Source organism: Rhinoderma darwinii, chromosome 13 (genome assembly GCF_050947455.1).
Source record: "Rhinoderma darwinii isolate aRhiDar2 chromosome 13, aRhiDar2.hap1, whole genome shotgun sequence".
NCBI classification, from domain to species: Eukaryota; Metazoa; Chordata; class Amphibia; order Anura; family Rhinodermatidae; genus Rhinoderma; species Rhinoderma darwinii.
In genome coordinates this window covers 34,419,427-34,444,139 of record NC_134699.1, presented here as the reverse complement: position 1 = coordinate 34,444,139, position 24,713 = coordinate 34,419,427, and the positions used below count along the sequence as shown (strand labels likewise).

General features: G+C 40.3%; 1 protein-coding gene across 1 annotated transcript; it reads left to right on the top strand.

Moving 5' to 3' along the window:
* The first annotated feature begins 1,805 nt into the window (after positions 1–1,805).
* On the top strand, positions 1,806–17,573 carry LOC142665956 (interleukin-17D-like). The gene is made up of 3 exons (XM_075845796.1): positions 1,806–1,847; positions 14,237–14,481; positions 16,898–17,573. The coding sequence occupies exons 2-3, from the start codon at positions 14,237–14,239 to the stop codon at positions 17,112–17,114; spliced, it is 462 nt and encodes a 153-aa protein (XP_075701911.1). The 5' UTR covers positions 1,806–1,847; the 3' UTR covers positions 17,115–17,573.
* Positions 17,574–24,713: the final 7,140 nt, after the last annotated feature.

Genomic DNA, 24,713 nt, shown 5'->3' with positions numbered 1-24,713 from the left:
ATGGGGGCATTATATTGTTTGGGCAACTATGGGGGTCATTATACTGTGTGGGGGCAGCTATGGAGTGCATTATACTGGGGGGGGGACAGCTATGGGAGCACTATACTGTGTGGGGCCAGCTATGGGTGGGGGTATTATACTGTGGGGGTAGCTATGGGGGTATTATACTGTGGGGGTAGCTATGGGGGTATTATACTGTGGGAGTAGCTATGGGGGTATTATGCTGCATGGGGCCAGCTATGGGGCATTTTACTGCATTGGGCATCTGTGTAAGCATTATACTGTATGGGGCATCTGTGTGGGCATTATACTGTATGGGGACATTATACTGTATGGTATGGCAATATACTGTGTGGGCTGAACCAGGTGTGTATAAGCGGGGATTGGGTAGGATTAGAGACGTGGCTTAAAAGAAAAAAAAAATTCCACTTCGTGCCACATCGATTGTCCCTCTTTGTGATACTTGAAAGTATATCACAGTCCACACGGGGGCTGTATAGCAATGTCTACAGGGGGGCTGTATAGTACTGTCTACAGGGGGGGCTGTATAGCACTGTCTACATGGGGGGGCTATATAGCACTATCTACAGGGGGGCTGCTGTATAGCACCGTCTACATGGGGGGCTGTATAGCACTGTCTACAGGGGGGGGGCTGTATAGCACTGTCTAAAGGAAGGGGCTGTATGGCACTATTTACAGGGGGCATTATCTACAAGGCCAGGCTGTGTGTCGCACCTAGGGGAGGGGGCCCAGTCAAAAGTTTGCTATGGGACTCAGTGTTTCCTAGTTACGCCCCTGATGTCAACCTTTCAATATACTAGACCATCAGAGACACCAGTATTAATCCTTTTCCAGGTATGTTAGATTGACCCTTTCAATACCCTAGACCACCAGGAAAGTCAGCATTGACACCTTCAATACCTTAGGCCTCATGCACACGACCGTGCTCGTAATTACGACTCGTAATTACGAGCACAGCCGGGCATGGCCGGCCACGGGCAGCCGGCCGTTTTTCCGAGCCGTGCTCCCATTGTAAAGTATAGTAGCACGGCCCGTAAAATAAAAAAATAGAAAATTTTCTATCTTTTTAACGGCACGGGCACCTTCCCGTGAGAAAACGGGAAGGTACCAGTGGCTAACAAAAGTCTATGGGCCAGTTATTTCGGGTCGTAATTATGACCCGCAATAACGGGTGTTTTTACGGTCATGTGCATGAGGCCTTAGACCATCAGTGACGTCTATATTATCCCCTTAAATACCATCCTAAGTAACAGATGTATGTTTTTCTGTAATGAGCACTTAATGGGTTTTCCCATCACAGAAAGTGATGGCATATCACTAGGAGTAGGACCCCCACAATGCAGAGAATGAAGGGGCTGTAGGCCCTTCACAGTTTTCTCTGCACAGTGGCGTTTCCTACCACCCAACGTGCAGAGAACTGCCACACAGCTCTATTTTAGTGATGGAAAGCCCCTTTAAACTCTCCTTTTGACAGAAATGATATGCTTTATCTCCATAACATGTGCACACCTTTCCTTGCAACAGCGCGTTCTTCTCGTAACACCTGGGGGGAGTGCAAAGTGCATGGCAGGTGTGACAAATCTGGGTGTGGTTTTTTTTTACAAGCAATTCACTGCTGGACTCCATCCAGAAACCTGTTCCACACTCAGTTTCAGGTTACAACAAATTGGAGGAAAAAAAAAACCCAGTAGGGAAGTTCAAGCCGACTGTCTATCATTATTTGTGGGCGGCAATGACGGCAGGTTTATAAAGCCAGCCAGGTATTCAGTTTCACAAACACATCTCTTGGTTCTTCCCTTTTAAAGGTCTAAGAAATTACAGCCGAGGTGAGATACGATAGATAATTCCCCAATAGAGGGGGCCGCGGGGAGGACATTTTTATTTTATTCTGCATATACAGAAATACAGATTGTCATAATATATCATCATGTCTTAGCTTTATACATATTACTGCAGGTACATTGACTGAGTATTATAAGTGCACAAACAATGCTGCTCCAAAGAGATCAGTGACGACTTCTGCTCTGCTACATTTGTATAAGAACAAAAAATTTTTAGCAAGGAAATATTGATTTTCATTGCAGAAAGTATCAACTATCTATCTGTCTGTCTGTCTGTCTGTCTATCTATCTATCTATCTATCTATCCTACCTCTTTCTTTTATTTACCAATTGGGACAACACCTTTTGCTCCTCCATGCCCAGTTTTCTGGATTTAATTGCAGAGGGAATATGTTTTATAGTCTCTGTAGAAGACTAAATATAGTGCAAAGATCGGTGTAGTAATCCTACATTCTGCATTTTCTGTGTATTCTATTAATTGTGATGTTTTTGACTCTTTAAACGACAGGATTCTCCTTTGGTGCAATATAACTATATAAATGTGCATAATAGCCTTAAAATAAAGGATATCTATGTTGTTGGGGGTAGTGGATGAAGTGGGGGAATTGTTGGCATAGTTCTTGTATATGGATGTGGGATCCATGTACATATTCCATCCCTATATTCAATACATATGTAAAGAGTGCCCCTCTCTCCCAGTCAGTTACTGAGATCAGCACTCATAGCACTTTACAGAACTTGCTCAGGGGGCTCTGCCTTTATTTAATTATGAAGGACGTTCCCTCTCAATGACTTGTGAGCTTCTATTACTCCTCTGGAGATTCGGACCTCTAGACCTTCTTGCAACTCCCTAAAAAAAAGTTCTGGTCATTTCCTTGACTGCATTGGTTTTCCTGGACCAAGGCTACTATCAGGATCATCTGAAGAAAACGTTCTATATTATTAAATTAAGTTGTGTCCCCAGGAAGGAGTTTTCCCACTTTAGACATTTAAGGTGTATCTGCAGTATATGCCATAATTTGATGGGTGGGGGTCTTACCTTGCTCAGCTGTTTCTGTAACTCCCATAGATTAGAATGAAGATAGACACAAAGATGCACGACCATCTCTCTATTCAATCTCTGCCCGGCTGCCATAAATGTCTGATAGGTGGGGTCCCCAACCTCCGTTCCAGCGGGTAAGGGTGGCATCCCTATTCAGTCTGCATTCTCCCGATAGGTGTGGATATACCATCAATGTCTAAGAAATGAAATTATTAGTAAAGCTATAGAACCCCTTTAATATATACAAGCAGCAGATACGTAAATTATAAATATATATATATATAATATTTAACATTTCTGTCATATCGCCTAAAGACTTACTGAAGCCTGATATGTGTTCATATGAAGTGCCAAGTGGAGGGTTCGGTATAGCGGACTATAAGGAGCAGTTACAATATATCTTCTATAACAATGCAGAAATTATTTTCATAGTCCGGCTTCATGACACAGGCGATTTAGGTTATGAACTAGTTACAAAAGCATTGACTGATGTCAATCTCTGTACATCGCTGTGGAATATGTTGGTGCTGTATGAGCAATGAGATTATATTCACCAAGTTCCAAACACAATCTAATGTCTCTGCATGCTGACAGTTTCCCTAATGTCTGCTTTTCAGGACAAATAGCCTGGACAGGTTGGCTTTTTTCTAGCTGATCCTATTGTTGATAAGACATGCTGGCGGTGACTGGCAGCCTAACCCCACCTACTCAAAAAACTCAGTTCCTATCAGTCTGTTTAGCAGCCAGTGCCAGTAGATAAACCTGACTTCATGTCTTAGTAAACAGCGCTGCAGATGATCCTTAAAGCCATAGTCCATTCCACCTGACACTTTGTCACTATGTGTTTTGTATTGTATGTTGGTTGTTGGGAGATTATCACAGCATGGATCCCGCTTGCTCAATATGCAGGATCATAAATACAAGAAAGAGATAAAGATCAGGAAACAAAATGTGTAGGGGGAATTTTACAGCCCAGCGACGCAGTAAAAATGTTCATTGAATGTAAATAAATACACAGACGTCCATGCAGTGTAGCCCCCAAGATCTCGGATTAGGGGCCAAAGACAGAAATTGCATTACAAAGTCTATGTACAGTTCATGTTGAGGGTCATTAGCCATAGTCAATAGTTCTGCCTCCCACCATTACCGGCATTGAGTTCTGCTAGGAAAGGAAAAACCGGGGCACTGTGATGGGTACCCCAATGGACCCACATATAAGTACACTTGTGCTCTGTGACTTTGCTCCTGAGCTTGGATTGAACTTAAACTATACCGATCACAGGAGGCTATTGCACGTCTATAAAGGGTTAACCTAGTGGTTGTGAAGCTGAATTTGCCATCTGGGTGGCACAGTTTAAAAGCTATGTACACCTTTGCAGGGCATTTTTTTTTAAATATACAAGTCAGTCAGTGTGTTTGGTGTAACTTTATAAATAGTTTTTAATAAAAGTTTGTTTTACTTTCTGAGATACAGCTGCTCTGTATTCTCTATACAGAGCAGCTGTATTGTTCACTAAATCCTGTTTCCGTCAGTTATAAACTTAGATGTGATAGATTACAAATGGATCCTGCGGGTCAGAAACACGCGGACATGATGTGAGCAGGATGTAGAGAATGATACAGCTGCTCTGTATAGAGAATACAGAGAGTCTGTATCTCAAAAAATAAGACAAATTTTTACTAAAAACTATTTATAAAGTTACACCAAACACACTGACTGAACTGTATATTAAAAAAACAAATACCCTGCACAGGTGTACAAACCTTGTCTCTGAGTGGCATGTCACCTGAGTCACAACGAACCACGGAGAGAGTGCCCAAATGTAAAATTCAGTTAGACACATACCGTACATACATATTAATAAATAAATACATACATATTAATAAATACATACATACATACATATATACATACATACATACATACATACATACATACATACATACATATTAATACATAGTGCTCTCTGAGTTAACCTTTTTTTGTCATCTTGTAGACATTTTAACTGCACCTTATTAAAGACAAAGCTTAACAATTTATAGTATCTATAAAAAAGGACTTTTCATTTTGCGTGGATTCAGTGCAATATTACCTGAAGGCAATGTTAATTCTTATGTTTACCACCTTGTTTTCTGCAAAACCTGGGCCATCCTGCATGATCCACCATTTCCCTGCATATCTTTGAGACAACCACAATTCTGGTCAGTGGATGTTACCAGGGCTTTTGGCAATTACTATATCTATATGCTTCTTAGATCACAGAGAGCTGAAGCAGAAGTGTAATGTACAGGTGCAGCAAGTGGATTTGGTCATAGGGAATGGTGTTCACATGAGTAAGATGTGCCCATGTCAAAGGGGTTGTCCAGAATGAAAAAAAAATGGATGCCTTCTTCCAAAAACAACGTCACATCTGTCCTCATGTTGTTTGTGGTATTACAGCCCAGTCCATTTACTTCATCGGAGCGGAGCTGCAATAACATACACATCCCATGGACAGTTGTGGTGCTATTTTTGGCATAGGGCAGCCATGTTTTTCTAATCCTGTACAGCCCCTTTAAACGCTTCACTGACCCATGTCAAATACACAAGAACAAAACGTATGTAAAAAAAAATTGTTGCACAAGCTACTGAATTTATCCTCGCACTCCATATACTGAGCTGGAGCATGTCTACCCCTGGCTTGTCTAACTATCTGCAGACGAGCCCACCGGCCTAAACTGTCCACCACAGGAACCAGCTGAACACACCACAACTGGCTTCCCCCCAGAGAAGATTTTGTTCATTCCTAACCAATCTTTGCGATCGATCAGACCTGTCTGACTGGAGACTTGCTGAACGGCCTGTGTCCCCTTCACTGGAGAATAACCTTGCTGTAAGCCCATTGGGCCAGAAACTCTTCCTCCATAGCACCCTCCACCCTAAAAGAAATGTATTGGGAGCCACTTTATGATTTATTGTGGACTTCGGTAACTCGCTCATCACACTATATCCATTTGTAGGATTTTGCATTGTTAGGTCTATTTTAACCCCTTAACGCAATATCACGTAACTGTACGTGATAAGGGTTAAGAGGAAGTATGGAGCGAGCTCACGGGCTGAGCTCGCTCTATACACAGCAGGTGATGGCTGTGTTACGCAGCCGACACCTCACTGCAACGGGCGGAATCAAAGATCACTTTGATTCCACCCGTTTAACACCTTAAATGCTGTAGTCAATCGCGACCGCGGAACCTAAAGTGTTAGAATCAGGGGGGCCCCCCTGAAACAAGCCATTGCGCCCCCCCCCCCTCCACGGCACGATCGGCCGTTAACAATGGTTGTTATGGCAGCCTGGGGGCCTAACAAAGGCCCCCAGGTTGGCCATCTTTGTACTCCTTTGAATCTCGGCCTTCGGCAGGGCTTCGAAGGAGACTGTCAGAATCACGATATACTGCAGTACATTAGTATTGCAGTATATTATGCAAGCGATCCAACAATCGCTGCTTCAAGTCTCCTAGGGGAACTAAGAAAAAAAGAAAAAAAAGGGTAAAAACATTTTTTTTATTATGTTTCAACAAAAATAAAGTATTAAAAGTTTAAAAAAAAACCTTTTCACATTTTTTCCCTAAATCAATGTTAAAAAAAATACAAATTAGCATAACTGGTATTGCCGCGTCCGTAAAAGTCCGAACTATTAAAATATAGCATTGTGTAACCCACTCGGTGAATTCTGTAAAAAAAAAAAAAATATATATATATATATATATAAAACAAATTGCTGGTTTTTGGTCACCTTAGCACTCCAAAAAAATGAAATAAAAAGTGATAAAAAAGTCGCATGTACCCCAAAATGGTATCAGCAAAATTTAAGCCCTCACATCACTAAATTGATGGAAAAATGAAAAAGTTATGGCTCTCAGAACATGGCGACACAAAAGACGTTTTTAATTTAGAAAATAGTTGTATGTTTTTAAAAGTGGTAAAACATAAAACAAAACATAAATTTGGTATCGCCGTAATCGTATCAACCTGTAGAATAAGGTGAATATGTCGTTTTTACCTACTTATAGATGCTGTAAAAACAAAACCCCCAAAAAATGGCGTAATCGCTGTTTTTTGCCCATTTTACCCCACAAATATTTTTTTTCAGCTTCCCAGTAGATTATGCGGTACAGTAAATGGTGCCATGAAAAACGACATATGGCTATATAGACTAAAAAAATTAAAAATTATAGCTTTTGGAAGGTGGGGAGGAAGAAACAAAAGTGAAAATCTGAAAAATGGGAGGGAAGGGGTTAAACAGAAATTTAACTTTAGATGAAATGTCAGAATATTTGGGGAATCTGGAAGGTCCGGTTATACTAACTGTGAATTTTTGTGAGCTTTAAATATAACTTTCACAGTTTCAAAGTAAAAAGCAAATTTAGGGTAAGCTCTAAAAACATGTCCACAAAAAGGTGAACTGTACAAATGATTGAGGACAGACCATGTGAAAAGTGAATGTTTTAGGGCAAACTGAATTTTTACCTGCTGTAATTAAATTTAAAGCCTGAACATTCTAAAAAAAAAAAAAAAAAAATGTAAAATGTAAAATGATATAAAAATGTCAGCTGAGTACAGGCTACGTCGAATTCCGTATGTACAGAGATAATCTCCAATAAAAGCAATGCTCTTAGGGGAGAATACCTCCATACACACAGAGTTTGATGGGGTATGCCACAATTCTCCGTATGCTTCAGTATGGATCTGAGGCATACGGAGGTACAGCAGAGGGCTCATGCACCTCTATGGAAGTCCATTTTGATATTATGAGAACCTCCCCCCGATCATATACCGTCAAAATAATAATTTATTTTAAACATACCATTAATTATAATGTACGGCAAAAATAAAAAAGAAATAATAGAGATATCATACAAGTGTCCCACTGCTGCAAACTCCAGCAATCAGTGGAGAACCTTTGCTACAAGTGTTCAATTTCCCTGCAGCAACACCACAGGGGGAAATGAAGCATTACATGGTGCCCATTAAAATCAATTGTTCGTCTGTGTAATGCATGGACGTGCCGGGTCCTCCAGAGAGAGAGAGAGAGACATTCTTGTAGTCTACTCTACTTAATGGAGGTCCTGAATGAGGGACTTCCTGCTATTAACTCAGAATATCCTAATAGTGCAATTGAAAATGGGTTTTCTAAATTCGACAACTCCTTTAAAGTACATATTGTATCTATTATTGAAGTTGTTTCCTATACAAGTGGCAGCAAACCAATAATACGTTGCAAGATTTATGGACCCGTTGACAGAATACAGGCTGCTGTTTATCCTGTCTGTGTAGAACTGTGTGCCATAGAATAGACTGGCATGGCCGTCACAGGGAATAAGAATTCTTTGCACTTCCCTATTCTGTTATCAGATCGCTCTGGCTTATAATTAATTCTGATAATATAGGTATCTTTTATATATATATATATATATATATATATATATATATATATATATATATATATATATATATATATATATATATACCCGGTAGGTGCTGGACCATCAATTATTCTGTATTATCAGATGGTCATAAAAAAAAAAATAGAATCAACTTAGAGGTCATGTTACGACAACAAGACCTTCCCCTGAGGATTCTACTACTACCCATGGGGTTCTAAGTAGAACCACAAGGAGTCATCATCTTGCAAATCTCGTTGTGTTACGAATCAACTCAATATTGGTCTTCTGCTTCTGATCATGTGAAATTATTATGTTCATATATGACTCAATTGTTGTTGTTTTACTATATTTGGAGAAATTTCTGTAAACCATATTAAAGGGTTGTCTATTAGGGCATATGGACGTCATTGAGGGAATCTCCACCCTGTATTCCTGAGTGGAGAGATGCTTTGTAATAGCAGCTCCTGTAGCTCCTGTGCTATTGGACCTGGCGTGTCCATGTGTTACATGGACGACCTTTCTTTTGGTTGTCCGGCATGTAATGCTACATGTTCCCCTGCAGTGAAATATGTGGCTGTCCACGGATGGCCGGGGTTTAGAGAGGCCAGAACCACTGGCTTCTTTTTAAAAAGAGGTTGTCTTATTTGGAGAACCACTTTAAGATATGGAAAAAAAGGAAATGTAGAAAACAACGTGACAAAAATTCAGTAAATCACCTGACACCGTCAACAAACCAAACATGGCCCATTGGTTATTGACATGTTTGTATCTATGCCAGGGGAACTTGGCACTATTTTATGGAGAACATAATACTTGGCGTATAAAGGTGTATAAGGCTTCCCTTCAGCATTGTGTGTAATCTTGTCAACCATTGTAATAAATGCCACTTTTACTCTGAATGGTTAAATATGTATTTTTTAAATGTTTGACATGTGGAAAAACCCCATATAGAAATGTATGTTTATGTGTTTTTTATTTTTATAAGCCTGATTTCTTTCTAGTATAAATTAGGGAGATTTGGGGATTACCAGTTCTGAGTCTCTCATTAAATAAAGCTAAACAATATGTATAATTATAGCGTTGTGAGAGGCAATGAGCAAGTAAGTATAAATTTGTACCAGCAGAAACATAAAGTTTGAAGCCAAAGTAAGCAATAAACAGTCTAACTGATTGCTACATCCAGGGCCAGCCATACTTTGGATGGTGACCTGTGTGGTACCTAAGGTAGACTCCCCCAACCCCAATAATACGTACATGGGTCTGGTCTTAAGGGTGTGCAACCTGTGGTTGAACAGGGCACTTGAGACATGGGACACTAGAAAAGTGGGCACCACCAATGACTTGACACCCGGGGCTATTTTAAGCCTTGAGGGTGCAGCAATTTTTTCATCACAGCGTTCCAAGAGCTACAGCTTTAACATTTTTTCCATCAGCGTAGGCCTAAGAGGTCAAGCTTTTTGTGCGAGGAGTTGTATTTTTAATGGCATCATTGTGGGGTAGATATAATGTATTGAGAAACTTTTATTTTTTTTTATTCGGGGGGGGGGGGATGAAAAAAGCAGCAATTCTGCAATTGTTTTTTTGCTTTGTTTATATGGTGTGCATCGTGCTGTATAAATGTTATCTTTATTCTATGGGTTGGTATAAATATGGTGATAGCAAATTTATATACATTTTTTATGATTTACTACTTTTGCACAATAAAAACCTTTTTTGTTTAAAAAGTTATTTTTGTCTCGCTTCATTCTGAGAGCCAGAATTATTTTTTTAAATCATTATTGGAGCTTCATGAGGGTTTGTTTTTTGTGGGACGAGTAGTTTGCATTGGTAGCACTTTGGGGTACATTGGACTAATTCATTAACTTTTGATGAACAAAATAACGCAATTCCACCATTGTTTTTTTTATTGTTACGGCGTTCACCATGCGGGATAAATAACGTATTCACTTTATAGTACGGGTCTTATGGTGGTGTCAATATCAGTTATGTGTACTTTTTTATATATATTTTTAGGTTTTGGATTTGTTTATTTTTCTTCTGAACATTTTATTTTACTTTTTTTTTATTTTATTTTTTAGTTCCACTAGGGCACTTGACCACTGATATAATACACTGTAATACTCGTGTATTGCAGTGTATTAGGCCTGTCGGGCTGACAGGCATACAGACATGGCAGACCTTGGGGCCTTCTTTAGACCCACTGGGTGCCGTAGTGCCCCAATCGGCACCCAGTGATTGCGTTACCAATGACGCCCCCCTCTATCCCTCCCTCTGTTTAATCTCATAGATTCCGCTGTCACTTTTGACTGTGGTATCGCAATGGTTAAACAGATAATTATGGAGTTATTATGGAGATTGTGCAGGCACAGCTTCTGTGCACACATCATTCCCACGCTGTATATTTATGGCGCTTAGTGCTAACTACATAGCGCCAGCACTTTATATGTACATTGAATACCGCCAAGGGTTTAGTATTCATTGTAAAGCACTAGGTGGGGCAAAGACTTGACGTTGTGGCAATGGCAGCTCTGAGCTAGAAAATGGCTGTTACTTCCCTTCAGCATCTGACTAGGCCCACTAGAGGAAATTATTCTGAGGGCTCCTACAGAACAAGGGCAGGTATATTTTTAATTGTTGTGTTAATTCTGATGCTATCATTGCTCACAAAGGTCATATTATCATCAACATAAGAACAAATAGGTTATTTCTGAACTAACCAAAAAAAGGGAATAATCTTCTATTGTGAATGGCCCGTATTATTATGCCAGTACCTGGGCTCGACAGCAGCAGGAGATTCTCTGGTCCTCTGGTGGACTTCCCCTTCTTCCTCTGACATCACATTTATTTCCTCTTACATTGATTCCATTTGGAGTAACATTAACATAACTTTTCTAGTGAACGGTGTGGATCCTAGCTCTTGATACAACGTTCGGTATAAATAACTGGTTAAGTGATTCTTTAAGGCGCACATGCTATTTAATATCTCAAGTGCATGAGGCACTCACAGAATTCCACCATTGCTTCCAAAGGGCGCCCTACAATTGCAATGTGGTTTTCCACGTAATAGCCAATTTTAGAGGCTCCCAGCACCCCTCCCCCAAACACATTCAGTTTGACTCCAGTGAACCCAGAAACTGACAAAGGGTTCTCCAAACTAGACAAGCCCTGAAACCTAACCACAATATTGACAGCTGCAATAAAGCAGCCACGTCATTTTAAAAGAAATATATGGTGAGAAAATGTTCTATTGTTTATATCAAGTTTTTATGTTAAAAAAATGTTTAAATAACATTGGAGGTGTTATTTTTCATCTTCCATGTCATTATCTATTTTTTAAAATATACTAAAATCTTGCAGTTTTCACTCTGGCCACTGAGCCTCATTATAGACTGACATTTCCTGTTCTGTAGAGATCACTTCTCAGCAGTTATCACATTATCAGAACAGGCAAGATTACAATGAAAGGTAACACCTTTATGTTAAAGCTGGAGGCAGATAGCACAGGATCCAGGTGACCTTTGCACATGTCACAGAGCATGCCCACAGCACACTCTCATAGAAGTCAATAGGTCATCCAGACATCAGTATACTATGTCCATGTGGCTGCTGTAAAGCAAATCTCAGGCAAGATGACCGCCCTCATGAAAATAATCACGTAGAGAAAAAAATAATTAAAAAATCTATAATCAGAAAATAAAAATAGAATAGAAAAAGAATATGTTTTAATTAGCTAAAATCGAGGTAATGCATTCCCTTTGAAGTTACATTAGCATACAGGACATCAGTAGTCAGTACTGTGTTAAATAAGGGGCAGTATGATTTTTCTTATTTTGTTTATAGTGTCCCTTTACATTGTTATAATAAACCTTTCCTTATTCACTACATACTATTGTATACTCATTACGTGGCTTATAGTGTTATTTGCATATATTTGTATATGCAAACAGATAGGGATATTCTTGTGAACACATAGTACACTCCTTTATTGTGTAGCTGAAAAACATGTAATACAGTGCATGGTTATTATTTAGTGTGTCAGATCTTGGGGGTCATCTAGTGGTGTTCATGGAAACCAGTCAGATACTGGACTTCCTTGCCTTCAATTTTAAATTGGCAGCTTACGGCCCTGTTCACATAGAGTTTTTTGCAGGCGGAAAAATCTGCCTCAAAATTCCTGAAGAAATTTTGAGGCAGATTTTGACATGCCTGAACTCTCTTTGCCTCGTTTTCCGCTGCATTTTTCAGCCACGGCCATTGAGCGCCGCAGGCAAAAAACACGAAGAAAACCGCTTTCTCTGCCTCCTATTGATGTCAATGGAAGGTCAGAGATGGAAACGCCCTAAGAAAGGGCATGACGCTTCTTTTTCCCGCCTCCACCTTCTATTTAAGTCAATGAAAAGCATTTACAGCCGCTTTTTGGTGCGGTTTCCGAGCCCAAAAACTTTGTGTGAACAGGGCCTAAATGTGATTGGTTGCTGTGGGCAACACTACTATTTGCGTTGTACTAGTTTGTAAAGTTTCTGTTGTGAATTTTGTTTAAACTCCCCCCAATATGTATTAGAGGAGTCCTCAACACCACTTGATATCAGGGTTTTCTCGCATTAGCTATTAGTAATACATAGTTCATTAGGTGTAGACTGGGCCGCAGGGAAGACTATGGCCAAATGGCAAGAGAGCTCTAAACTGTAACAAGGGTGCGAGGAAATTGTGAAAACCTTAAAGGATTCTCTAGTTTAATAATCCCATTTTCATATATCTTAGTAGGGACTTCTGAGATAATAGACAGGAATTCTATGTTCAGGATCCTCATCTCTTTGACAGAGTGGAGAGCGGTTATAAAGAGCATCTCTCGATCTGGATGACCTGTCCTGTCCTGCATTACACACACATTACACTCTGTAATGATTAGTTTTCCCTGCGGTGGCGCTGTAGGGAAATAGGACACATATTGCCATGTTCCCATACAGATTACAGCTGATCGCTGATATTTATGATTGTGATCATGTGACTTATTATTACAATTATTTTTCTGATTTTTTTTTATTATTATTATTATTATGGAATACAAGGTCTGAAATGATAATAGTACTGTTCTAACAAATATAAACTTTAGTTAATGGTTCTTTGTAGAGAGAAGTACACAAATAGATTTTTTAAATTTATTTTTTTGACAGATTAGGTCCTAGCAGTTAACCGTTAAAGGGGTTTTCCCATCAGAGACATTTATGACATATCCACAGGATGTCATAAATGTCAGATAGATGCGGGTCCCACTTCTGGGATCCGCACCTATCTCTAGAACAGGGCTCCCTAGGGTCTCGGATGGGAAGACCCCTTTAAGTATTCCAACTATTAGACAACTCCAGAAAGAGAGAACGTTCTCTAATCTGTAGATGGACATTAAATTAGAAATGTTATCTGTGCTTTCTGTAACTGTACATTCTCTCCCTCTCACTCACTCTCTCACTCGATGATTGATGAGTAGACGGGCTCTTCCTGGTGTGCTGTAAGGGCTGTGCTTTGTGAGACACTCAGGGAGATGCTGCAGCTGCATCCCCCTCCTCCCTTTTCTACTATAAATTTTTGAACACTTAACTGATTTTTTGTGAACTGAAGAGGTTTCTAAACATTTACAGAGAGCCTGAAGGCAAACTAAAGAATGCTGGAAGGAGAGCAAGATGGCACTTTCCTCCAATAAGATATATTACATCTACTACTGTATTACCAATATATACATAAATAAAAAGCTATAAAGATAAGACAAGCTTTAAGTGGTAGAGTCAAGCATCAAGGTGGGACATGTGGGAGGGTGCAGGGTTATAGGATCTTATGAAGAATTGTACCTATTATTTTCGACACAACAATAGGCAAGGTCTTAAACACTTGTCTTTTTGTTTTGCTCATGCAGATGAAGAAGTTGATGCTTGCCGTCATTGTGATCTTGTCTTTGACGCTGTGTCAAGGGCAACGCATGAGATGCAAAGATCCCTCTGAGGAACATTTAGCCCAAAAACTTCATCGCCTGTCACCAGATTCTCTAATTTTAAGCAAGTCAGACAACATCCCCGATGTAAAGATGAAAAAGTGCCCTACAAGTGTCAACATCTCCTCAGAGCTGATGCAGGACAGGAGTATTTCCCCATGGTCCTACAGGTGAGACCTAACCTTACTGTACCTGAAATGTCATACCAGATTAATTATCTTCTCACTTATCCAATTTACAACTGTCTATAGTTAGGTTGCAATGTGCCTATTTGTTGATCTTAATATAACATTTACAACGTTTAGCCATAATTTTTCATCCACTGACAGGTGAAGTGAATAACGTTGAGTATTTTGTTACAATGGTACCTGTCAAGGGGTGGGATATATTAAACCGCAAGTAAACAATCAGTTCTTGAAGTTGCCTTGTTCGAAGCAGGAAAAATGGGCATGCGCAAGGTTCTCGGCAACTTTGGCAAGGGTCTAATTGTGATGACTAGATGACTGGTTCAGAGCTTGTGGGGTGTTCCTGGTGTGCAGTGGTTCATACCTACCAAAAGTGGTCCAAGGAATGATAACTGGTGAACCCGGAACAGGATAATGGGCGCCCAAGGCTCATTGATATGCGTGAAGAGCAAAGGCTAGCTCATCTAGTTCAATCCTACAGAAAATCTACTGAGGCATAAAACGTTGGAAAAGTTAACACACTACATTTAATTTTGCTGTATTGGGGCTGGGTAGCCACAAACTGCTCAGAGTGCCGATGCTGACTCCTGTCCACTGCCGAAAGCGTCTACAATGGGCACGTGAGCATCAGAACTGGACCATGACGCCATGGAAGAATTTGGCCTGGTCTGATAATTCATGTTTTCTTTAACATAATGAGGACAACCGGGTACGTGTGTGTCACTTACCTGGGGAAGAGATGGCACCAAGATGCATTATGGGAAGAAGGCTAGCCGGCGGAGGCAGTGTGATGCTCTGGCAATGTTCTGCTAGGAAACCTTCTGTCCTGGCGTTCACATGGATGTAACTTTTACACGTACCAACTACCTAAAGCTTGTTGCAGACCAAGTACACCTCTTAATGACAAAGATATTCCCTAATGGCAGTGGCCTCTTTCAGCAGGATAATGCGCTCTGCCACACTACAAGAATTGTTCAGGAATAGTTTGAAGAACATGACAAAGAGTGCAAGGTGTTGACTTGGCATTTAAGTTTCCAGACCTCAATCCGAACGAGCATTTGTGGGATGTGCTGGAAGAACAAGCCCATGGAGGCCCCCACCTTGCAATTTACAGGACTTGGTGCCAGCTGCCACAGGACAGCTTCATAGTTCTTGTGGAATCCATGCCTCAATGGGTCAGAGCTGTTTTAGCGGCATGGGTGGCACCTACATAATATTAGGCAGGTGCTTTTAATGCTGTAGAACAGTGTATAATGCAAGTATTACATAGGTTAATGGAGTAAAAAAACGTCATAAGAGCTGTTCTAGTATTAAGATGTAATCATGTACGTATGAAACTTACAGCTCTTATAACATAATGTTGAAATATTTAAGGGCAGAGTGAAAGATGTGGGTGGATATCTTGGACAGAACTTGTTGTCAGCTTTGCATAGGTGTCATGAGCTAGTGGATGAGTAAATAAGTTTACACATAATAAGAAGGACGTTTTTTTTGGAGGTCTTAGAGGACCTGTCATGTTGCTCTGCTTGGCACCTAATATGCTACATTTTGAGTAAAGGTACATAGAGCAGCAGAACTCATCTCTCCTCAGTAGGTCCTGCATCACTGTGACATTTTCCAATCACAGTGGTGCAAAAGACCTGCACTGATTGGACAGGGTCACAGTGAAGGCAATGCCTACTAAGGAGAGGTGAGGTCTCCCACTCTGTACTTTTACCCAAAATTAGAATATTAATCGCCAATCGGAGCAGGAGTCATACCGGGACAATGGGAGGGCCAAAAAAATAAGAATGACAGCGCTGGAATCGATAGGATGCCAAGAATAAGGAAAGGTATGTAAGATAAAAAAAAAACATGACAGGTCCTCTTTAAGGTGTGGAAAGCAAGTTCAAATGGCGTATGTACCATAGAGACAGATTCATTGCAGGTTGTCTTTATCCCCCTTTTATTAGGTGATAAGGACCTGTATAGAGATGTGATTTCCATAGGTTCTACAATGTTTGCAAACAAGGCAGAGATAAATGAAATCCAAGTCATGAAAAAGGGATTGGGCAGCAGCACCTCCTGTTCTTGGTGATTAAGAGTATGATGGTGGCAAACAGGACCTAAAAGGGGCTAATTTTAATATTTGCTATTGGTCCATGTTTTCTATGGTGTATGGCACTTGCAGGTTCCAATATGTTTTTTGTGGTACCTTGTAAAGTACTTTGGTTTCTGATAAGAAGTATCCAGAAAGTGGTAACATTGGTGGCCATCTCATTAACTTATACTGCTAGTGGATACATATTACAAAGAAGATATTGCACTGGCTAAAACTTTGGTTCTTTGCTCTAAACCCCTATGATCTCTTCTGTATCTATATGGATTACCACTAACTCAACATTTGTTTTTTTACTTTCAGAATCAATAAAGACATGAACAGATTTCCACGAGAGATTGTTGAGGCCTACTGTCTGTGCAGAGGCTGCGTTACCTCCAAAGAAAGTTCAATGGTCAGTGAACCATTCTACAAAGAAGTCCCAGTCTTATACAAAACCTCAAAATGTAAGAAATCTCGATACGTCTACAAGATGTGGTACATAAGGATTGCTCAGTTTTGCATCTGTCGATTCCACTGAAAACTTGTGACCAGGACAACCCTTCCACCTTGACGTCTGATGTTAAGAAGATAGCTTGGTTTCACTTCAGTTAACAACAATAATCGTAATAATCTGTTAAGTGAATGACATAGTTCAAGTGTTTAATGGATTAACCTCCCCCATACATCAATATCTTTACTTCCATAATCTGCAAACGTTGCTTTGAAAAATCTTTATACAACCACATTTTTGGAAAGGGTAATGCACCCATTTAATGAAGGACAAACTGTCAACATTGCATTAAAAGAAGTAACCCGGAAGCTTTGAAAAGAATAAAGGGCAAATGTAATAAAAAATGACCTGGTATTTGGTTAATCCAGTAAACGTGTAGCTTTTTTGGATGATCTTACAGTCTCTCGTATTTGGATAATTTGTGTGTTGTTTTTGTACATTGTATGACTGGGAGAGTAAGATTTTTTTGTTATTTTTTTAAGTAATTGTGCTTCTTTTATAGGAGACTTTGAAACATGACTCACTTTTGTATGTAGGTCTCTGACTACCGATACTTTGTATTCGTGTTTCTAGAAGGATTTTGGCACCAAATCTTTTTTTCTCTTTTGGCTAAAACATATAGAAGAGTTCAAGACCATATGGACAATTATTATGTTTCTTTTGTATATGCACAGTTGACTGCACTGCTGTATAAAGTTGATAATGCCTTATGTTTTTTATGTAGAGTTTATATCTTTTATTAATAAAATGAAGAATGTGTTTATCCAAATCAATACTTATGCAAAAGGTTTAAATGACACATCACTTAATTTTTATTTTTTTCTTGGGATAAAGGTATTAGATCTTAAATATTTTCATGACATAAAGTAAATGTCTGCCCTTTTTACTCTAAATAGGTCCCAAATTCCTTGTAAATTAATGTATATATATATATATATATGTGTGTTTATAGTGGTTAAAGCTCTGATTTTCTGATACAGAACTCTAAATCCTCTAGATCGATATCAAGTTAAAGGGAGTCTGTCACCAGTTTCTTTCCCCCCAAACAGTTTATACCACTGGTCAGGTTTCGAGAAAAGCAGTGTCCACATATATGTATTACATGTCTTGTTCCTTTCTAAACGCTAAAAAAAACACCTTTATTTATCCATGGGTCATATGCTACTTAGGCACAAAGAGTCCTCCGGACCAAGAAGTGTCCTCCATCTTACTCTGTAATGAAACCCCTTTTCCTCCCCATCCCATGCCCTGTATACTTGCCTGACATCTCTTCCAAGCTGCTGCATTATCGTCCGCTTCATTCAATTATCACACCTGCGCCCTGCAGGCTGTATCCATATGAGGGGAGGGAACATGGAGAGAGGAAGGGGGGTGGCATTACAGAGTAAGATGCAGGACACTCCCTGGTCCGGAGGACTCTTCGTGCCTAATTAGGATACGACCCACAGATGAATAAATGTGATTTTTGAGCTTTCAGAAAGAAACATGTAATACAGGTATGTGGACACTGCTTTTCTCAACATGTGACCAGTCGTATAAGCGGCTTAAGGGGGAAGAAACTAGTGACAGACTCCCTTTAAATGATAAACTTCAGGTTGCCTGCAGCCACCACAAGAAGGAGGCTACAGCTTTATTATTGAGTTCAATTTATAAATAGTATGCAGTAAGCTCATAAGCTCTCTCTAGTGGTGGCGGAAGGCAGTCAAAATATTTTCATTGAACTCTAGACATATGCAGAGGATTTCTGAGCTCTGTTAGGCCTCATGCACACGAACATAATTTTTTCCTCCTGTAAATACTGGCGTAAATACGGGTCCTTGGTCACATGTATTCAACCCGTATTGCACCAGCTGCGAAATTGCACTGCACTAATCGGCAGCCCTTTCTATCAGTGCAGGATAGAGAGAAGGGCAGCCCTTTCCGCAGTAAAAGTAAAAGAAATTCATACTTACCCGGCCGTTGTCTTGGTGACGCGTCCCTCTTTTGACATCCAACCCGACCTCCCTGGATGACGCGGCAGTCCATGAGACCGCTGCAGCCTGTGATTGGCTGCAGCGGTCACATGGGCTGAAACATCATCCCAGGAGGCCGGACTGGAGGAAGAAGCAGGGAGTTCTGGGTAAGTATGAACGTCTTTTTTTTTTACAGTTTTATCTATATTGTGATCGGTAGTTTCTGTCCAGGGTACGGAAAGAGTTACTGCCGATCGTTTAACTCTTTCAGCACCCTGGACAGTGACTATCCCCTGACGTCGCCTAGCAACGCTCCCGTAATTACAGGTGCACACACGTAGTCACCCGTAATTACGGGAGCCCCATAGACTTCTATGGGCCTGCCCGTGCCGTAATTACCGCCTGAAATAGGACATGTTCTATATTTTTCCACGGCACGGGCACCTTCCCGTAAGCATACGGGGAGGTACCCGTGGCCAATAGAAGTCCATGGGCCCATAAAAACGTGCCGTAATTACGGGTGTTTCTACGTTCGTGTGCATGGGGCCTTAGATCAGGAACATGGAATTTTGACCCCTATAAAGATATATTAGGAAATTTATCAAGAAGGAATGTTGGACCTAAAAACTACATGGTATTAAAAGGTGGACATTTACCTTATGGCTCTTCCGTATATCATCCTTCATTTTGGGTACTTTCATTAAGTGTATCTTTGACTATTGAGTCTCTGAAATAAATCAATTATTTCTACTAAGGCTGCTTGGTGCCTGAATGTGGCTAAGCTGTAGATTAAAAATTATTATTCTTTTTAAGAGGATAACATTTTACTTTTATAGTCTAAGGTTAGTTTCCATGGTCATTTTAAAATTATCCCTGCAACTATATATGAGTGCACGCACACACACGCACACGCACACGCACACACACGTACGCACGCACACACGATCTTGCTTCCTCATTAAACTAAGTCATCTCTAAAGAAATATTGAACCTGCTGGATCCTGTAATATCTAAGTGAGGGGTTATTCTCTTTTTATTTGTATAAATCTTGAGTTGTAAAGGATTACTATAACTTCAGTGATCACAAGAGTAGCACATGACAAGATGAAACCTCTCAGCCGCTATACTTACTCTGTATGCTGAAGGACTTCCATGGTGACTTCAGTATACAGTGGCCGCCAACCTTTTTAACCTGAAGACATACATTCAAATATGCCAGGTGGCATTGAGTCACTTTGAGCATTAAAGAACAACATGCCACCATGATGATATTGAACTAGTGCAAAATCCAGATCTACAGAGCTGACATTAGTGTGACGTGCATACGATCCTGACCCAAATGCCAGTAATAATGTTCTGACACTAGTGCCAAGTCTCTGCAATGCTATGGGATCCCTGGAATTATTGGTGCACAATAATAATTTTAGGTGCCAACAGCTGGTGAGCCACATGGAGATGACCTGAGATCTACAAGTAGCTACAACTCCACTGGTGGTGGACACGGTACACAATACTATAGAAAATTGTTTCTTGATATACCATACATTTTTTGCCCAGTAGAGAGGTGATAATGAGGCATAATTGTGATACCACACCTACCGCATGGCCTTGGTGACAATTCTGCGCATAGCAGACACTACTATGTCTGTTTCTAATATTTTCACAAAAATTTCTGTGGACGTAACTAGGTAACTATGAAAGATCTTGATGTAACCCAGTGGGGTATCATATAAATAGCTGATATTTCCTTGTACCTTACTTGGAAAAACAAGATATTGTTATATACACATCTTCTATTAAAAGCCATAGTACTTAATGTCTTGAATTATTACTTGAGCCTAGACATAGAATTGCAATTGTGTGACACCACAAGAATGTCTGCAGCCTCCTGACCATGACTTGGAGAAGATGGGAGCATCTGATTAGTACATGCTGGCAGTGAGTGAGTGACTTAACTAAACAGGAAGCTGGGAGGGGTGGAAATCTACCTAAAAAAGGTCATAAATTATTGCTATGAATGTTCTATGGTATGTGATGACTTTGTTCTCCGTGACTTGGATGTGACTCATTACATTTGCAATTTCACTGTATCATGGACGTGATGAAACCCAGAGCTGATGTAACTGGTTGTGGTGCTGTCAAGGATTGGACTGGCTAACTGCTTTTATATGGGATAGTGCTCTCCACGCTTTATAATTGTAATAATTTACACATGGCAGCAAGCACTTATTACATAGTCCAATTGAGGACACTAGAGTTAGAAATGGAAGCAAGTGATATTGTTGTAAACTATCCAGACAATAATAGTGATATACAATCCTATACAAATGTAGCCATGTAAATGTTATATGCCATGGTTGTATTCAGGGGGCATACATACAGGTGAGATGGCCCCATTGCGAAGATATAAATGGGGCCAATTCTTTACACTACCATACACCTAACTACCCAAAGGACTTGGTGCTTCTTTGCCCATCGTCTTCTCCTCCTTGGGCTAACCCCCACAACCTTGTTGGATAACATTGTAGGACCTGCACAGGTTCTCAACACTGATTAATATAAGGCATGCTGCCAACCTGGTCAAGGCCAAGTCTCTCCAGGGACCTATAGCAGGTTCATGAAATGTCTCTATGGTAATTATTAGAGTAGTGGGACAGGGAGAAAAAGGGGGGAACGCACAGGAAAATGATCGGTTATATGGCAGGTCATATCAGTAATACAGTATTAGCCCCGACGAACTTAAGCGGTAATCCAATTGCATGTTTCCATATTGGTTCTGGACAAGTCCAGGTCCTTCAAAAATTTGTTACTCCTAGTCAATGTCCAAATAAGGCACCTTACGCATCACGGTCGAGAGGGTTGTTTTTTGATCCAAAGGCGGATCAGATCTCGGCACAAGCGAGAAGAGAATAATTTACTAAGAAAGGCATTGCGGTAAAGATGAAAGCCAGATTTTATTAACTTGCATTATTAGACGTATATTAAATTGTCCTGAAAACAAACATCAAACTTATCTTCTAAACTTTTTGGAATCAAAACAACATTGTGAGTTATTTTGTTTGACGCTGATGTTAACTTTTCTTGTCCGTTATTAATTCTTATAGGAAGCTTTATAACTATGTTATCTACTCTTACAAACGGGATCATGTTATCTAATACTAACTTCAATCTGAAGAACTGCACTCAGTACAGACCAGCACAATGACCTTTTTTTGATATTTTTACTGTTTTATCTATAACCCACAGAGCTTTGATGGAACAGAAACATGTAGCCAGCAAGTCTGAAATTGATATTGCATAAGTTCGAATGCACATTTCCTCATTATTAACAAGTGTGAGCTCTGAAAGCAATAGCATTAAAACACCAGAAGTGCTCACTGTTGTGTGTACATTGTCAATTTTGTGAGATTATATTGTCAATTATTTGTGTGAGCAAAAATAGAGTAACTCTTGACCTTAAGGTGGCCATACATCCCTTAGATGGTTGTCGGCTGATTGCTCGTTCAGGCGACAGCTATTCCTCCCCACCGCCACATACACATGTATGTTCGGCCCTACATGCATGTGTACCTCATGGAGAGAGGGGAACAAGTCACTGCCAGACACCTGTAGCAGCTTATCACCCGTAAGAACTCCAACATTCCTGATCATACTTTTCCCAGACATGTGCCGCCGGAGGAGAGTCGGGATACCTACATACAAATTAGATGGTCGAAATCAGCGGCTTCAACTGACATACATCTAATGTCTATAGGCACCTTAGGAACCGCGCTACAAATTTTGCATCTCAGCACTCACCGTAATATCTTCCTCTTCTATGATCCTGTGCTGTCCTATATTATAATTAAAATAGTAAAGGTTGAAAAATTAAGTCTTCCATATGTGTCCCAGGAGACATCCATTTTGTCGCAACCTCCTTTCACAGACCTCAGATCAGACCTGTCTCTGGCAGCTGGAACCCACCCACATTACATGGTCTCCAATGGGAGACCAGGAAAGCTAAACCCCAAAAACTCTTTTATGAATGAGTCACTTATAAGCATGTAGTGAAGAAAAAAACTCCAACTCGGGGCCCCAATCTTTTAACCAGAGCACATAGCTGTTTCAAAGAACTGCTCTTTCTTTGGAAGCCCTGGCATCAATCATAAGGACTGGAATACACTTCATTGATTTCAATGACTGCTTGTAAAGGATTTGCCAGACACAGCTTCTGTGTCAACGCCCGTGGGCAATCAGTCTGCACCTGCTCCTATGTCTGTGAGACTGACTCCATCTTCCACCACTCAGAATGGCAGGCTTTGGAGTGGGAGAGCCTATCACAGCCTGGCCAGACGGAGCTAGTTCCCGCCCACTGTCTATTTATACCTGCCTTTCCTGTTCCGCCTTTGCCTGTGATTCTTCTATGCTTGTTTCCTGGCTTGCTGCTGCTGCTTGTACTACTCATCCTCTGCTTGTTATTGACCACTCTCCTGCTCAGCGTTTTGTACCTCGCTCTCTCCTGGTTTGACTCGGCTCATTCACTTCTCTTGTTGCTCACGGTGTCTCCGTGGGCAGCTGCCTCGTTTCCCTAGCTCCTGTGTACCCTTGTCTGTTTTGTCTGTCTTGCACTTACTGAGTGTAAGGACCGTCGCCCAGTTGTACCCCGTCGCTTAGGACGGGTCGTTGCAAGTAGGCAGGGACTGAGTGGCGGGTAGATTAGGGCTCACCTGTCTGTCTCCCTACCCTGTCATTACACTGCTGTATAATACTTAATTTCTACTGCAGGGGAATGAGAACTCACCAGCCAATGATATTAGCTGATCACAGGAGGTCCTGGCTCCTCGTGGGAGGATCTGATATATGTTTAGGGGTAAAGACAAACCCTCTAATACAAAGCATAATCCAGATATGGCCCTAGGTTGTGAATTGCTAAGATGACCCTACATTCGGATGTTCTAATAGAGCTGTTGCAAACAATTTAGTTAAGTGTTTAACACTAAATCTTAAAGTGATTTTGACGTGAACAACTATATGCAACAACTATGTCCACAGGTATGCATATTGATGGGGTACTGTCCACTACAACCGATAAAAAAACTGTCGCTGGTGGTTAAAGTTGTGCACCATGTCCAATGCCTGGTTGGAACGCTATATATATATATATATATATATATATATATATACATATATATATATATATGTATATTTACATATATATATATATATATATATCCATTTGAGGATTATGGGGGGTTGGTTTATTCATTGTCCATGATGCATATGAGGCATATAACAGCTGTATGTGACGGTCAATGATCCTTTCTGTGATTACTCATGGGTAGTCTGATGATGTACAATCCCTAAATGTCAGTGATGTATATAACATGTCCATTATCTGGTACAGCACTAAATCTAATGCGTCGCTTAACTTGTGTTCAGTGGTGTACTCAGTGCTTGGGAGGGTAACCATTGTTATGTCGCTGGTGAACAATATCACATATAATTGGCTGCCCCAAACCTATCTTTTAGCTGTTTGTCATCTACAAGTCCCAAACTTCTGGTTCCTGAACTGCACGTGACAACGTTTTTGCATATATAAAAATAGAAAGATGACTGCGAACAAACATTATTGATCCAGGTAAGCTGTGCTTGTCAAGTAAGTAGAAACCCAACAACAGTCATTTGCAGGACTGAA

Bases quoted from the DNA above. Each gene is read 5' to 3' on its own strand.
- LOC142665956 (XM_075845796.1), top strand. From the start codon at position 14,237: ATGAAGAAGTTGATGCTTGCCGTCATTGTGATCTTGTCTTTGACGCTG. The intron at 14,482-16,897 runs GTGAGACCTAAC...TTTTACTTTCAG, and splicing joins ATTTCCCCATGGTCCTACAG to AATCAATAAAGACATGAACA.